Here is a 17,088-nt window from a genome sequence, read left to right on the forward strand (position 1 = left end):
AGTTGGCTTAAGATACAGTCATGTAAGACAAGCACTTTAGGCTGGAAAATTGCCCCAAAGCACTTAGTGGTTGTTTGACTGGTTTTACTAATAAAAAAAGTCCAATGTAAAACATTAATAAATTACAATTAATTAATGGACAAAAATCCAATCAATTATTTTGCCCTGCTGCCTCCCATAAAGAAATAAACCACCCTTCCATAATCTGAGTCATTTACATGGCTTTGAATTGCAACCAGAAGTTACTATTTTGATAGTGACCCTGGGTCACTATCAGGGTCAGAAAGAGACCTAAAATATAACTAGACAAGTTCCACACTAAGCCATAGTTTCTTTAACCATGATTCACTGGATAGCCTTAGTTGCAACATAGCTCAGATATCACAATATCTATGTTAAGACAGTCTTTATTTTATATGCATTTAGATTAATGTGTCATCAGCACAAAGAACTAATTCTTCTAAAATAAATCATTTGAAAAGCTTGTATATAACCACTTCAGAACTCTTAGATTAAAAAATTTAAAAATGTTAATTTGGACTAGCAGAGAAATTGGGGATTGCCATTAGTTGCTGTATTCCTTCAAATTGTTTTTTGAGCAATTCTGAAGTTTCTGAAATAAGAAGAACAGATTCATGGGCTCTTAATTATCTGCAAATGGTTCTGATTAACAAGTGAATATGATATTTGCAGCACATTAAGATGGCAATATACAAATCACAATTTTCAAAGGATTCAAACTAGGACATGATTTAATCCTTTTAGACTATTTTTTTTAAATCACAATTATGGTACTTTTTTTTCTCCTCCAGTACAAGATTGAGCTCAGATCTTTTTATAGTGGGTCTAGTGCTGTTTATTTTTATTCACACATTGCACTAAGCACAATGAGTTTAACTCATAGATCTTTAAGACTATGGTTTAGACAGGCTATCTTAAGCTGTAAGTGAATTCAGTTATCACATTAGGACATGATGTAATAATAGTTTTTGAATAAAATATGATTTATTCAAGTGGCTAAACTGACATAACACATTAAACCAAAACAAAACAAACCACTTTACAGCTTAGTCACAAACTACACAATCAGCCATCTATGATATCAAAAATAAATGCAGGTCTATTAAAATTGATGTACAACTAAAATGTAAAATTCATGTTCAAGCTGTATTTTTGTTAGTTCAAGACGTCTTGAAGTCTATTGAGTAAACCCTTCAATAGGAAAAATATTTTAACAAAAACATTTTTGATTAGCTAAACAACTGTCAGGCAATCTTTATATTAGTTTTTTCATTATCTATTACAGGCACATATTTTTATTGTTCAGTATGGCAGCATAAAAAAAAGAGAAAATATTTTAACACTTTCCTAGCACAATGAATTCCTATCCTTTCTAAGTCATATTATGCTCAATGGAATTCCCTCATGAGTAAATGAATAAGAACTGCAGCTTCCGTTACTGTAAAATTAAAAACACACAGAAGGGGATACAACTCAATTACAAGATATACAGTAGCTATGGAAGGCTTTAAATAAGATACTGTAAAAGATGGAAATGCAGTAGAGAATTAAACTATAACTGTTTAAATTGGAAAAATTAGAGTTTTATTATGTTACAACTATCTGTAGTCATAAAAGGGACTACAGTACTAAAAAAAAACAAGCAATAGGCTTTTGACAAACAAATTTTAATTGGAAACAAATTTAATTTATAGTTGCAACTTTAAAGTGTCATCTTTGAATAAAAAATATCATAAATACTGTGAAACAATCTTGCAAAAGCTTTTGTCCATTTAAAATTGTATCTTGCTTCAGTGCAGTAATCCATAATGCATAAAATAAAAAGTGTTAATCAAATATTTTACAGGACTGGGGTCATTTAATTTTCAACTTCTTAAAGAGTTTTGCTTTAAGACACATCATTGGAGACAGAACTATGTGATAATTAATAATATAATCAAGCTGTTAGTAGCTGCCAAGCATTTTTTGCCTTGCAATATAAAATGGAATTAACATTTCTTCCAGATTGGTGGAAAAATGGGGATCATTTAATTATTAATAATATAACGTATATTAATAAATTATTTCAATCTTTCTCCATTCTGTCACTCTGCAATTGGGAATTCCAATTCCCAGAATCCCTGGTTGAAATGTTTCATTCCATCACAGCTGGAAAGACCAGTTTAAGAAAGGATGTTTTATGTAGAGTTTTAGAGAACAATTGAATACTCATCTTACAGCTGTGCATACTTCAAAAATGGTTCAGAAGTATCTTTACTTTGTAGAAGCATCCTTAAGAATTGCACTGAATCTATTCTATTTTAATCAGCCCATTCATTAAAGCAGCACCTTCATATTTCAAGCTCTTTCATGAATATCATTAGGGAGGCAAATTGGTAAATGGTGAAACTTATGTGCTGATTTCAACATATAAATGCCATGCTTTATGTACTGCCATCAAAAAAATAGCATTCAAGTACATAATTGCAGCAGTTATGTACTTAACATCAAAATATGTGTGTCATTTTTTGTATCATCATGGTTTGCTGCTGAGGACATATTCTATGAATATATGCTTTTGTGTGCAACAGACACTTAATCCAACAAGATTCATATTCAGAAAATACAGAAGTTGCAGAGTAATTAAAGATGATATAGGCAGTGCTCGAGTTACAACTGTAATTGAGCAATTACAGTGGTAAATCATGAAGCTCATAAAGCAGATCACCACTGCACTAGACCCAATTTTACAACCATTCTCACAGTCATTAAGCAAATGTTACTGTCATTAAATGAACCCATTGTTTGCATGGGTCAGTTTGCTGGAAACTGGAAGTAAATACCAGTTTCCAGTAAAATTGTTGTACACTGTGATCACATCACTATAAGCTGCAAATATGGGCTGGTTGCCGACTGTCCAAAATGTGATCAGATAACCACGGAAAAGGGGGGACATCAGAACTTCAAAAGCAGCCCATAAGTAGTATTGGAGGGAATTTGCTAGAACTTCAAATGGCCACTAAGTGACTGGTTGTAAATCAAGAACTACCTGTAGTCACAAGCTATTTGCACTTAGAACAAACCAATGAAGTCATAGAGAAGACGTTTTGGTGGAATTGGGTTCCATCTAATATTTTTGCAGATTCTGATTCAGCAAGTGATACTAAAACTACATTGGAATTATGTGGAATCAGAGTAGTAATGGAGAGAAGATTCATAGATGTTATCCTTATTTTCTAAACTTTATTAAAGATTTAATAGAACTTCAGGGCCTTTCTGAAAAACATGGAGACAAAACATTTATTTGACGCTGACACTGTTACACACACACACATACAGTGGGGCAAAAAAGTATTTAGTTAGCCACCAATTGTGCAAGTTCTCCCACTTAAAAAGATGAGAGAGGCCTGTAATTGTCATCATAGGTAGACCTCAACTATGAGAGACAAAATGAGAAAACAAATCCAGACAATCACATTGTCTGATTTGGAAAGAATTTATTTGCAAATTATGGTGGGAAATAAGTATTTGGTCAATATCAAAAGTTCCTCTCAATACTTTGTTATATATCCTTTGTTGGCAATGACAGAGGTCAAACATTTTCTGTAAGTCTTCACAAGGTTGGCACACACTGTTGCTGATATGTTGGCCCATTCCTCCATGCAGATCTCCTCTAGAGCAGTGATGTTTTGGGGTTGTCGCTGGGCAACACGGACTTTCAAATCCCTCCAAAGGTTTTCTATGGGGTTGAGATCTGGAGACTGGCTAGGCCACTGCAGGACCCTGAAATGCTTCTTACGAAGCCACTCCTTCATTGCCCGGGCGGTGTGTTTGGGATCATTTTCATGCTGAAAGACCCAGCCATGTTTCATCTTCAATGCCCATGCTGATGGAAGGAGGTTTGCACTCAAAATCTCATGATACATGGCCCCATTCATTTTTTCCTGTACACGGATCAGTCGTCCTGGTCCCTTTGCAGAGAAACAGCCCCAAAGCATGATGTTGCCACCCCCCATGCTTCACAGTAGGTATGGTGTTCTTTGGATGCAACACAGCATTCTCTCTCCTCTGAACATGATGAGTTGTGTTTCTACCAAACAGTTCTACTTTGGTTTCATCTGACCATATGACATTCTCCCAATCCTCTTCTGGATCATCCAAATGTGCTCTAGCAAACTTCAGACGGGCCTGGACATGTACTGGGTTAAGCAGGGGGACACGTCTGGAACTGCAGGATCTGAGTCCCTGGTGGCATAGTGTGTTACTGATGATAGCCTTTGTTGTGTTGGTCCCAGCTCTCTGCAGGTCATTCACTAGGTCCCCCTGTGTGGTTCTGGGATTTTTCCTCACCGTTCTTGTGATCATTTTGACCCCGGTGGGTGAGATCTTGCGTGGAGCCCCAGATCGAGGGAGATTATCAGTGGTCTTGTATGTCTTCCATTTTCTAATTATTGCTCCCACAGTTGATTTCTTCACACCAAGCTGTTTGCCTATTGCAGATTCAGTCTTCCCAGCCTGGTGCAGGTCTACAATTCTGTTTCTGGTGTCCTTCGACAGCTCTTTGGTCTTCACCATAATGGAATTTGGAGTGTGACTGTTTGAGGTTGTGGACAGGTGTTTTTTTATACTGATAACAAGTTCAAACAGGTGCCATTAATACAGGTAATGAGTGGAGGACAGAGGAGCCTCTTAAAGAAGAAGTTACAGGTCTGTGAGAGCCAGAAATCTTGCTTGTTTGTAGGTGACCAAATACTTATTTTCCACCATAATTTGCAAATAAATTCTTTCCAAATCAGACAATGTGATTGTCTGGATTTGTTTTCTCATTTTGTCTCTCATAGTTGAGGTCTACCTATGATGACAATTACAGGCCTCTCTCATCTTTTTAAGTGGGAGAACTTGCACAATTGGTGGCTGACTAAATACTTTTTTGCCCCACTGTACACTCTTCTCACTGCAGTGAATATTGATATAATTCTTCTGAGCCCTAGCCTAAGAAAACTTCCACCTGTCAGGGAGACCTAGTTAGGAATATATGTAACTAGACAACCCATCATGCCTTGCATTGTAATTTTAGAGATATTTCTCAATGTCTTCAACAACAGCTAAGCTTCTAATGTACTGGAAAAGGTCTTAATTATTCAGAGATGTATCTGCCTTGAAAAGAACCCATGTTGAACTATATAGCACAATCAAACATCAAAAGTTGACCATATGATATGTTTTATGACATTTTGTACTATGTTATAAAATGTTGTACAATATTTCTTATATCATAAAGCACTGTATATAATTTGCCAAATTTCAATTCCGTGATAATCCTGGGTCTCAAATTTTGGATACATTCTGTAAGATAGCCCATTTGAAGTAACTTGGTGAGTGTTTTGCCCTATGGTGCACCATTTCACTCAACTAAAGGTTATAAACACAAGAATTTTTGTAGTATACTAGATAAACTGGGTCCCATTGGTCATCTTTTCAGAATTATTTCTTTATCAGATTTCTCAATGTTTTCAACATTGACAGAACCACTATATACTATTTCACGGGAAAAGATGAGATACATCCGGAGATGTATCTGCCTTGAAAATAGTGTCAGGGTTCCAAGTAACACCCCCCAACAGAAGTGAAACTCTAAGGCAGGCATTTTCCTCAAGTTCCATTTTATTAGAGATGTCATATTGGCACATCTGGGAAAACCTGAATCTGAAAGGCCCCAGGTTTTCCCCACCCTAAGTGAAGTCAAAGTCCCTTCCCCTGCACCCACATGTCCCTCACATGGATCAATCAGGTCACTGTCCCAACTGGAGTTGTTTCCCAGTCACGCCTCTCCAAGTGCAGGCTGAATGTCCTTGACTTCCAGGGAAAAGAATGTTGTTATGGCTATACATCTCACCCTGTCTCACCCTGTCTCCATCCCCTCCCAGTTCCCACAACATGCCCATCCACCAACTGTGGCAGCCCTGAAGATCCAAAGTTAAAGATGGCTCCAGGGCAGACAAATAGCCCAGATTGAATTGCATAGCACAAATACAAAATGTATTTTGTATTATGTCAGTAACAGTTTTATGATAATTTTTGTCATTGAAAATTTGCCAAATTTCAATTCCATAGGAGTCATGGGTCCCATCCTTTTTATTGGCATGACTTTTTTGCCCCCCACTTCCTGGGGACAAAATCTAGCACAAAAAAACTAGAAGTTAACTGGAAATTTAGGTCATACTTTGTGACATTTTGATAATTCCAGCTAAAATTTTAGGATGTTGCCTACAGACTAATATGGCTACATTAATTGTTGTTTTAAAAAAGTTTGTTAAATAAACAAAACCTGACTTCAATAGGGAGATCTTGCTGTAGGGTAAAGGCACTGAAAGCTCTAAATCTAGTTATTAAAGTTATAATGCAGCCAGGTTTGTTTAAGTTTAAACCACAGTCAAAATCAGATGTTTACTGATGTGTGTGTGGTGAGGAAGGTAGCACTGTTGCCCAAAGACAGCAGGAAAATACTAAATAATAGTAAATATGGCAAGGGTGCATTTGAAAATCTACTGGCAAAATGGAAGGAAGATGCGATCTCATTAGCAAAATCACTTTGTTTAGTAAATAATACAAAAGTAGTTCATAATCCGTGTTGCCACTCTCCAAGGTGCTGAATGATCACATAAATAATTCATTCTGCTTTGTTTGAAATATGGTGGAAGCAACAACTGTTTGCTGTAAAAGATAGGTAATCAATTAAGAAAGTGACTAAGGATATATAATCTCATAATTAAAAAAATGCTTACTCAGAAGTAAATTCAACCCAATTCAACAGGATCTATAAACAAGTGGTTTGGGAACAGCAATTTGAGATGATAATCCCAATTCTTGTTATAAATCATTGTTCTTGCATGAAAATTTGTTAAGATTGACATACAATTTTCTATCTACTATGAATGAGAAAGGTTCAGAATATCATTTTGCATCTAAAGATTTTTCCAGTACAGCAGCTTCTTGTGTATAGCTAGATTTAAATTCTTTTGATCAAGTGTAATTCCTTGAATTCTTTATGTCTGGACTTCGAAACCATACATGATGGCAAAGATTCAAGATTCCAAAGCAAATTAGGAGGAAGTAATGTGGAGGAAGATATATCTTAAAATATTAACTTATTTGGATTTCCCTAAACTCAGCATAGCAAAATTGTATCTGAACTTTTGTAAAGCTACTAGTTCAGGAGAAAAGGAGAGAATCCAGCAACGCTGTCCTTTAAGTTGTGAAGAGACCCATATCTCATTGTGATTAGTGTTGCTTAAAGGTAAACAACTATTTATTCCCAAATAATTCATTTTCAATTGTATATTTTTAAAATGAAATGTTGATCTTTCACTGTTTTTACTTTTCGGTGAGAAAACCTTCTTGGGCATTTAAAATTAATTTTGAAATGAAACAAAACAAAGTTAATTGTTTGGTGAATTGAAATCCTGTACAAAGAAAACACAGGTAATGTTTTATTTATCATGTGACTATATGGAAATGGTAGCACTTTTCTATTAAAAGTGATGGAAATCTTTCCTACAAAACTGGCTGCCAACAGTAGAAATTTGCTGTCCTTCAGAGTATTAACTGGATTCACACCATGTTTTAAGCTAAGCCAATATGAGATATTTTTTTAATGATCTACCCATAGTTAAACAATCTAAGATTTACCCTTACATTGGCTGGATTTATCCAAGATCTGTCTGTAAATCCAGCCAAAAATCTGAAATAGTCAGCAGAGAAGCTTATCTCTTACATGATAGTTTTATCTCACAAAAGGACATATTCTCTGTAACTTGCTTCATTTATATAGAAAGGAGGAACTAACCAAGGAAGAAAGACTGTGTCTCACATGTTCATATCTAACTACATTTCAATAAAATCAACGAATTTTTTCCAGCATTTCGTAAAAGCAAGTGGGAATGTATGTTACATATCTTAAGATCTTTTTTAAAGAGTTAATTTATAAGTTTTTTTCAATCGATGCAATTTAATTGATACATGTACTCACTTAAGGTGAAATCAACAGGCAGAAAAAAAAATTACATTCTTCTGATCTTCCATGTTCTTTTATAAAAAGTTAGTGTTAAAGCTGTCAGTCTGAAGAATTATTACCAATGATCCCCTATTTTTTAAAGCAGGAGCTTCGCACATCTTGCAAGCACTCCAGAAGACCTGCTTCGTTTCGCTTTTAACCGGTATATTGTTTTTTTAGGAACGAAATTTGAATTTCTCTGGCACTTGACAAAGAGGGGAACACTAAGCTTTAAAACATATTACTGTACAGCCGCGATCAATTTCGTTTTACGGTAGTTTCCTTGTTTGGTTTGTTAACTGGGGTTTTTTCGTTACGGTGAATAACGAAGACGCCGCGGGAAAGAATCCCCCGGTATCCAGACATTGAACTGACACTAAGTCGAAGCTCTCCCCATATCATATCTCCTTATTCGACTTTTTTAAAGGGGGCCTTCTCTAAACACAATGAGGAAACGTCCACTAATCACGCAGAAATTTGCGCTACGTCCCAGGACAGATTTGGGAGAGGCTTCTTGGTTATCGAGGGAGAATGTTCCGGAATTCCCTTGATTAACGTGTTACTGCTAGCGGCGTCATGCCATTGGGCGTGCTCTTGCGTAAGCTTCAGGAGTGGTTGCGCAAAGGCTCCGGTAATAACATGTGTTGCGGTGCTGCTTGCAGGTGACGATTCCAATCCAACAGTCTTCGGAACAGCCGAAATCAAGGTAAGAGCTATTGGGATCGAAGATCTCCCTAAGTACGCTCAGTACTTTTGGTCCCGTCCTCACTGAAATTTGGTGGACAATCTCATACTTTTTCTCAGCGGTTTACCTGGGTTATTCTCTATAAAAATCTAGTGTACTCGAAAAATAAAATCCAGTAAGCACAGGCACACAAACAATTCCAAAGCCTACTTCTATTGAGGCTGCATTGGAACTAAAGCTCATTAAATTCAAGGAGACCAGCTTCCAGTCTTATAGATTGCAGCGCAGGCCTTTTTATGCCTCTGAAAGTTAAGGCGAATTCAGAGGATCTTCCTCTCAACTAAAGGTGCGTGGGATGGCAGCAGTTTTGGTCTGCCTGAATCTCGAACAGCCTACGTTAGAATAGCTGGTAGTAAGTAAGCGTTTTGTATTACTTTTCAAACTAATGATAACAGTTCTGTGCTTCAGAGAGGATTGAAATTGTAAGGCCCGGTGGTCGAGGGGCAAAGTAGAATTCCTTCTTGCTAATGTCAGATACAAGTCGCCTTCCATGAGTGCAACAGGAAAATCTCTTCCCTGGTTTTTGTGTTCCCTTCATCCGCTCTTTCCCTCTCAGAGCCCTAAGAAATCCTGGAAGTTCGACACGTAGTACTCCCCCCCCCTTCTCTCTCTCACACACACAAACCGGGGTAGTACTAGACCGGGGAGGGCTCTGCTTTTTCAAGGGCCAGGTTCTGCTCCGATGCTGAGGGCTACCCCCGCCGCGTTTTAGGCAAAATGTGGGTTCACCGCGTCTCCTCTCCCAGCTTGGTTGAGGGCGCTGGCGAGCCAAGGCCTCGCCTATTGAATGGCGACGGTGACTTCATGGATCGCGCTGAACTCAAAGGCAGTAGCCTTTCTTTCCTTTGACCCCGAAAGTTGATTTCGGCCTTGCAGAGGTTGGCAGTCTAAGAACTAACCAGTGACGCCCACTGACTCCGCTTTCCTTTAAGTTGAAAGGAACGCTTTTTAAAATTCCGTTTTCGCGGAAGAAAAACTTAAATCCATCTTATTTACAGGAAAACTTTTTCTTTTTTCGGGTTCACCGAATTGTTTAACAATGCAAAGAGAGGAGTGACTTTAAAAATATACCGCCCTCCAGGAGTCACAGATGACTTGTTTCAATTAGTAACTGTCTAATTAAATTAGTATCTCCTGGCTCAGCCAATAGGTGGACGAGAATAAGAGAAGTTCGTCTCTGAGTGGAACCGCCTCCAAGCCCCTCCCCGGGTACAAGAAAGAAGCGCGCGCCTATATATATGTATACATGCTCCCGAGCGCGGTCGGGTGCAGTCACTGGCATGGGATTAAAGGGACGGGGACGGTGGGTGGCTTTCAATAGGTCGCCACAGTGGGCGACTAACGACCTTTTCTCTTTCTTTAAGACGTCTGGGAAGCGTAGACCTCGGGAGGGGTGAGGTGCACGCTGTTTGCGGCTCTCGCTAGAGCTGTTCTCTGAGAGTTCAGGGACGCTTTAAGACGAAGGCGAGGGGGGAATCTCCTGGCGAGATGCAATTGGGGGAGCAACTCCTTGGCAGTTCTGCTAATCTGCCGGGTGCCCCATTTTATCCGCTGGAAGTCGCGGGCGGGAGAGGCGGCGCTTCCGCGCGACACCTCAACACTGGGTCGCCGCCGCGCCTGGACTTGGAGAAGGGGCCGAAAAAGTTCGGAGGCGCCTCTGTGCCGGCAGCGAGCCTGTTAGGTGAGGCCGAGGCGGCGGGCGAGACACCGCCCTTCGTCACTGCCGGCCAGATGCCGTCCAAGGCGGCGGTCGAGGTCGCGGACGGCGGGCGCAAGAGCTCGCCGTGTCCAACTGAGGAAGACGTGTTGGCGCCGCCGCCACCACCACCACCCCCGCCTGCGCGCTACTCTCTAGATGGCCTGAATCCTGAACGGTACTACCTGCAATCTCCCGGACCGCAGGCTAGTGCCGAAGTGGGCAGTCCGTGCTCGCTTTTCCCGTACGCTGGGGCGACCGGGAGCGCGCAGTCCAGCTCCATGTACCAGGCGCCCAGTGGAGCGCGCTACCCCTATGGTTCTGTGCTGACGCCGCCAGGCAGCTTTTCGACGGCAGCGGGTAGGACGCCCTTCGCTGCAGCCGCGAGCACGTATCCGTATGGTCAAGGCGCATCTCCCGGTGCTCTCTATAACCCTTACCCGTCAGCGGCGGCGGGAGGGGGCTCCTGCGGCGGCCTGGGGGGACTGACGATGCCCGGCGGGGCAGGGGGGCTCCGGGCCCAGGTTTTCCTCTGCAATCGGCCGCTCTGGCTGAAGTTCCACCGACATCAAACCGAGATGATCATTACCAAGCAGGGCAGGTAGGTTTTGATGATGGGTGACCGTTTCGGAGCGCAGCTTTCCTGCCGGAACATAGCTGTTAACTACTGCATTCCTGGGGTGGGTGGCAAAAGGAGAGCGGAGCTGCATCCCTCTCTAGTCCGGATTTAATTTTTGGGTGAAAGCAACTTCGCGTGCCCTAGAAACATCTGGTTTCAAAGTCGAGTAAATTCGTTTCTTCGAAACCAGTCTGTTAGGTTTGGAAACGTGCTTTGGAAAGGAGAATTAGTCGATCCAGTTGCACTAAAAAGAGAGAGGAAATCTTCAGGAAATGACTTTGGGATCCTGGCTACCTTTATAAGTGAGTTCTGGTTTTGCTTTTTTAATGGGCTCCCTGGTTTCATTTCTTTCCTGTTTCAAAATTCCAATTCTACAATCTTTTTTCATGAAATACTATTTCTTCATTCTCCTGAAGCCAGTGCACACTTTTTAGATTGCTCCCACCCCCTGCTGTAATCAGACTGGATTCTAAACACTGGTGCTACATTTATGTGTTAAAGTGCATTAGAATCCACACCAGCTCTGATCCTCTTGGAAAGAGACACAGAATTTCCTTTGGTATTCTGATTTTATGAATCTCAATTTGCCTTTTAGTTTTAATATGTTTTAACAACCTGACTCTGGCACCATTTGTTTGAAAATTGATCTGATCAAAGTTGCTGGGAAATCACACCACTGTCTTTTCATGTTACTTAGCAAAGCGATTTGTGTGACTGAATTTTATATTTTAAGATTTCAGGAAGACCGAATAATCCAATTTCAGCAAAAACAAACTTTTTCCAAGCAAGTCTTTCCCCCACCCCTATGAGAGGGTATGATTGTGGGAGCTTGAAGTAGAGTTCTATACTTTAGCTTCTATTTCCCATTCTAAAAATTAAAATTGGTTTCCTTGATAAATTTCAGCAGAATGCTTACTTTTCCCCAATGGGCTTGTTTTGAATAATAATTAGAAACAGTGAATGGCTTCAGTGCAGAGAATAATACCTGTCCCAGGAAATCAGGGTTTGAAGTTCAAAAGTTAAAATCCCAACCCTCAAAACTGATGATGAAAATGGAGGTCTGCAGGTTTATACAAGATAACTGGGGAGCAACTGCTGGAGGATGTTGATTCTCCAAAGCAGGATTCTGCTAGGTGATGGTGAGGTCTTTTCTTTCCTGCATCTACTCTGATGCTTGCAAAAGAGAGGATATTTAGAGCCAAACCCTCTCCTAGCGACTCTCTAAATATAAAACTTGCAAGGGAACCACCATCTGCCTCCTTTTCTTTGCCCAGGTGCTAGCCAAGGCTGAAACATGCTGCCAGAGGGACTCTGCAGGAGTTTTTGGCAAATAGCTGCAGGCTACTTCTCTAAAATCCCTTTTTTTCTTTTTCTTTCTCTTTCTCTTTCCCATTTCAGGCGGATGTTTCCTTTCCTGAGTTTCAACATAACAGGCCTCAATCCTACTGCCCATTATAATGTTTTTGTGGAAGTAGTGCTTGCAGATCCTAACCATTGGCGCTTCCAGGGAGGAAAATGGGTGACATGTGGCAAAGCTGATAATAATATGCAAGGTAGGATATTATTATGTAAGGCCAAGCCTACAGCTGGTGGGGAAGGGGTTTGTTTGGGGGTTTTTTTTGTTTTGTTTTGTTTTTGGTCTTCCTCTTTCACCCTAGAGATGTGTAGAACATTACCTTAGTAGTTGAGTAGGAAACCAACAGATGCATTTTTGCCTCATGTATGTCTTCCTTGTAGTCAAAAATTTCATTGTGGAAGGATAATATTTCTCCCATTTTTTAAATGAGATATTAATGGCCTCTGCTTGTGCCCAGAATCTGGGAAAGTATAGAGCTATTTCCCTCTTTCAGTTTCTTCTAGTCATTTCAACTGTAGTTAAGACTTTTTAAAAAAAAAAACAAAAAAACTTTATATATGATTAAATTGCTGAAGTGATGGCTGGTAGAGTTGAAAGATGTTGCAAATGATTAACAAAGAAATTATCTTTTTTATTATGATATATTCTTGGTCTTATTATGGATGCTACATTTCCTCAACCTAAAACAGCCAGTGGCAGCATATTACTAGATGTGCAAGTGTGTGAACAACACTGCCTCTTTTCTAAAACTGATACTTAGTAGCTACATACTTTGACTAATATGTCAGTGTCTCTGCTACAGAAGGAGGGAGCTAAAACATATTTTTGTTTATTTTTCCCCCCACTCCTTCTAATAGGCAACAAGGTTTACATTCATCCTGAATCTCCCAATACTGGAGCCCACTGGATGAGACAGGAGATCTCTTTTGGAAAACTCAAACTTACTAACAACAAAGGGGCTAATAATAATAATACCCAGGTAAAAAAAATATATATGTACTTAAATGCGATCTGAATCAGACAAAATTGGCCCAGCAGTCTTTAATATTGACTCAGACTTGCCTTTTAACAGAAATAAACTGGCATGTAAAGGAGAAATAGGCCATGAATACTAATCCTAATTCTGTACAAAATTTGATAGATCTTAAATATATTTGTCTTATAACAAAAGATGGCTAAACTGTTTCCAGATGATTGTTCTACAGTCCCTGCACAAATATCAGCCTCGTCTCCATATTGTGGAAGTGACAGAAGATGGTGTTGAAGATATGAATGACTCTACTAAAACACAAACTTTCAACTTTCCTGAAACACAGTTCATAGCTGTTACTGCATATCAGAACACTGATGTAAGGATAACATAATCTCACTATGCTAATTGGTTTTTTATCTGTAGCATAACATCTTTCACCTCATGCCCTTTTAAAAATTAAATGATAAAAACATGTAAACAAACAGACTTGTGAGGCTGAGTGTTTTAGAATTAGTGTGGCATGTAATTGCTATTTCCATCTATCTGTGTTCCACCAATCTATTTAGCAGATTTATAAATAAATTTATTTTTTCATTCATTCTTTCTCTATAGCTGCCAATGTGAAGCAAGTGACTCCAGATAGTGAACAATCATAAAGCAGTTTAAAACAATTACAGTATAATACAAATTAAATATATATGGCAATTGAGAAAAATAATCATAGATATCAATATAGCTAGGAAATGGGGCTCTTCATACCTTTAGGATCCCAAACCTGGACACAAAGTCAGGTGTTTAAGGCCTTACAAAGGGCCAATAGGGTCAGAGTCATCCTCAGTCCTGAGAAAGAATGTTCCAGAGGACAGGAGTCTTGGCAGTCAAGGCACCCCTTCTTGAATCTACCTGTCAACATTCCTTGCCTAAAAGGACCTGTAACCCACCCAACCTGCAATATTTATATAGAAAATTTTATTTTCCATGTAAATATATTTTTTCCTTTTTACACATACAAAGAGCTATTTGTCTTTTTAGGTATAAATCTCTAATTAGGTCATGCTATTTTTCTGATTTACTTTCCAGATCACACAGCTTAAAATTGATCATAACCCTTTTGCAAAAGGCTTCAGGGACAACTATGATTCGTAAGTAATGATTCGTGTATTTCTACATAGTGCCAAGGACAGTGAAAGACTTCTATTAGCTCTTAATGTTTCTTTTAATTATATACTTACTTTGAATTTTATATTTAAAAAATTGACTTTACATCTGAGCAAAGAGCAAATCTGTTAAATAAAAAAACTCTACCAGTACCTAATGTAACTAAGCAATTATAGGGGTTGGCTTTCCGAATAGACAGAACTTACATTGCACATTGCAATAGATGTGTGAGTTAGCTTAGGAGAGTCTACTAGATGTAGAAAAAACGTTTAGTTTGGAATATAACTTTAAAAAAAATTAAATTAAACAGTTATCTTTATTTAAACATATAACTTTATTATCTTTAATTAGTATTAATAAAAAAAGTATATATTAGACATAGAATCTCTAGCACTAAGATGGCATTCCAGTGAACTGTGGTTAGAGCCCCATTCAGGTTCCATACATGTTAACATCAGATTTCTGAATGGCAAAGAACAGTATCTTAGCCTTTCTCTTTTATATTTGTAGCATGTACACAGCTTCAGAAAATGACAGATTAACTCCATCTCCTACGGATTCTCCTAGATCCCACCAGATTGTCCCAGGAGCCCGGTACACTGTACAACCCTTCTTCCAGGAACAATTTGTCAACAACCTGCCACCAGCTAGATTCTATAATGGTGAAAGAGCTGTACCACAGACCAATGGCCTCCTCTCTCCGCAACAGACTGAAGAGGTGACTAATCCACCCCAGAGATGGTTTGTCACTCCGGTCCAGCAGTCTGGGGCCAACAAACTGGACATGAATTCCTATGAAACTGATTACTCTCCAAGTAGCTTACTCTCTTATGGTATCAAATCCCTTCCCATTCAGACATCCCATGCACTGGGGTATTACCCAGATCCAACATTTTCTTCTGTGGCTGGATGGGGAAGTCGAGGCTCTTACCCAAGGAAAATGTCTACAGGTTTACCTTGGACCTCGAGAACAAGCCCTCCAGGTTTTTCTGAAGACCTCCTTTCAAAAGAAAAAGTAAAAGAAGAAATGGGGTCATCTTGGATTGAGACACCTCCATCCATAAAATCTCTAGATTCAAATGATTCTGGAGTTTATATTGGTGCTTGTAAAAGGCGGCGACTGTCCCCAAACAGCTCCAGCAATGAAAACTCTCCAACAATGAAGTGTGAGGATATTAATGCTGAGGACTATGGCAAAGATGCTTCTAAAGGCATGGGCTACTATGCTTTTTATACCAGTTCTTAAATGTTTGAGTCCTGGTGTCTTAAAATTTGAGTAACTGTACATGTTCAGTGGTGGTGCTGAGATCCCTTGGTGAGGAACCTTTGGTATCGTCACCTTTTGAAATGGTCTTGTGCAATTCTATAGAATGTGCCAAAGCTTTTGTCTGACTTCCACAGAAAAAAAAATGGAAGAAACAAGGTAGCACTAAAAGAAAAAAATAGTCTCTTTCTTCTGCTCATTTCCAAGATTTAAGAGAAAATGCTTAAGCAGTATTCTAAGATTAAATTAGGTGTTCCTTCAAAATGGTCAAAAGGGGGTGGTGGTAATACATAGGTACATTTCAATCAATGGTTATGTTTTATGCATTGCTAAACAATTTAGAGAAAGGAAATTCTAAATTTCCTTTAGAAATCTCTGTACAAAGGGAGTCCAAATTGGATCTGTTATTGCCGACTATCTGAAAAATACTTAGAGGCTTTTCCTTTAGAACAATTCTTCATGTATGCAAGAACAAAGGTCTTAGTTTATAGCAAGTAAAACTTTCTTTTTTGACTGGGGGACTTTTGATCTTATGGCAGTGAAATATTCCTACAAAAATAGCAAATAATGATTCCATATAATATGTACAGCTCTGTGTCTAGGCATAATTGTAGGCTATGGCAAAATACTCTCTTTAGTTCTAGTTATGGCAGTGCAGTTGAAGATATGTGGGAGTTCTCCCTTTAAAAAATTCTAAATTGAAAGTGGGGACTAAGGCTGGGAGTATGTCAAAATGTCTATTTATTGGTAAGTGGTGAGTGTATTTTTTTCCAACTGTTTTACATGGAAAGTGTTGTACTTCCTGTTGCGCAGTCTGTAAATAGTATTATCAGATAATTGAGATCACAAAAGGCTTTAAAACAAAGCATTAGTTTTATTTGGAGGGAATGCTCATCTGTACATAATTTATAATAAATGTATTACAATGATTACTTCTTACTGTATTAGTTGTTGAGAAATTTATTTTTCACTGCAAATGCTATATGAAGGTTTGGGTACCAAATGGAGGTTCTGTTCTGAAGCAGCAAGTGGTACTGTTATTCCAAAATAAAATAATTTTGGCAGCAGGCTCTGATCAAGGTAGGTAGAACAGGGTGGGTAGAAGAGAAGAAGGTTGCTACATCCCATTCCTCTGTTAAGCTGGATAATCAAAAGGCTGGCCCTCTTTACCCAGCCATAAAACCCCAGATTCCCTAGTAAACAAGAATTTTATTCAACATACC

At 39.0% G+C, this 17,088-nt stretch overlaps 1 protein-coding gene across 2 annotated transcripts; it reads left to right on the forward strand.

Annotated features, from left to right (window-relative positions):
* Nucleotides 1-10,037: 10,037 nt before the first annotated feature.
* On the forward strand, nucleotides 10,038-16,804 carry EOMES (eomesodermin). 2 transcript variants are annotated; one of them, XM_034403936.3, is made up of 6 exons: nucleotides 10,038-11,095; nucleotides 12,512-12,666; nucleotides 13,328-13,449; nucleotides 13,661-13,819; nucleotides 14,524-14,585; nucleotides 15,112-16,804. In XM_034403936.3, the coding sequence occupies exons 1-6, from the start codon at nucleotides 10,287-10,289 to the stop codon at nucleotides 15,845-15,847; spliced, it is 2,043 nt and encodes a 680-aa protein (XP_034259827.2). In that variant the 5' UTR covers nucleotides 10,038-10,286; the 3' UTR covers nucleotides 15,848-16,804. The 2 variants fall into 2 exon arrangements, with proteins under 2 accessions (XP_034259827.2, XP_034259829.2); XM_034403938.3 differs by having other exon boundaries at nucleotides 15,169-16,804.
* The last annotated feature ends 284 nt before the right edge of the window (nucleotides 16,805-17,088 follow it).

This window comes from Pantherophis guttatus, chromosome 4 (assembly GCF_059756535.1).
Source record: "Pantherophis guttatus breed Tessera chromosome 4, ASM5975653v1, whole genome shotgun sequence".
Taxonomy (NCBI): Eukaryota; Metazoa; Chordata; class Lepidosauria; order Squamata; family Colubridae; genus Pantherophis; species Pantherophis guttatus.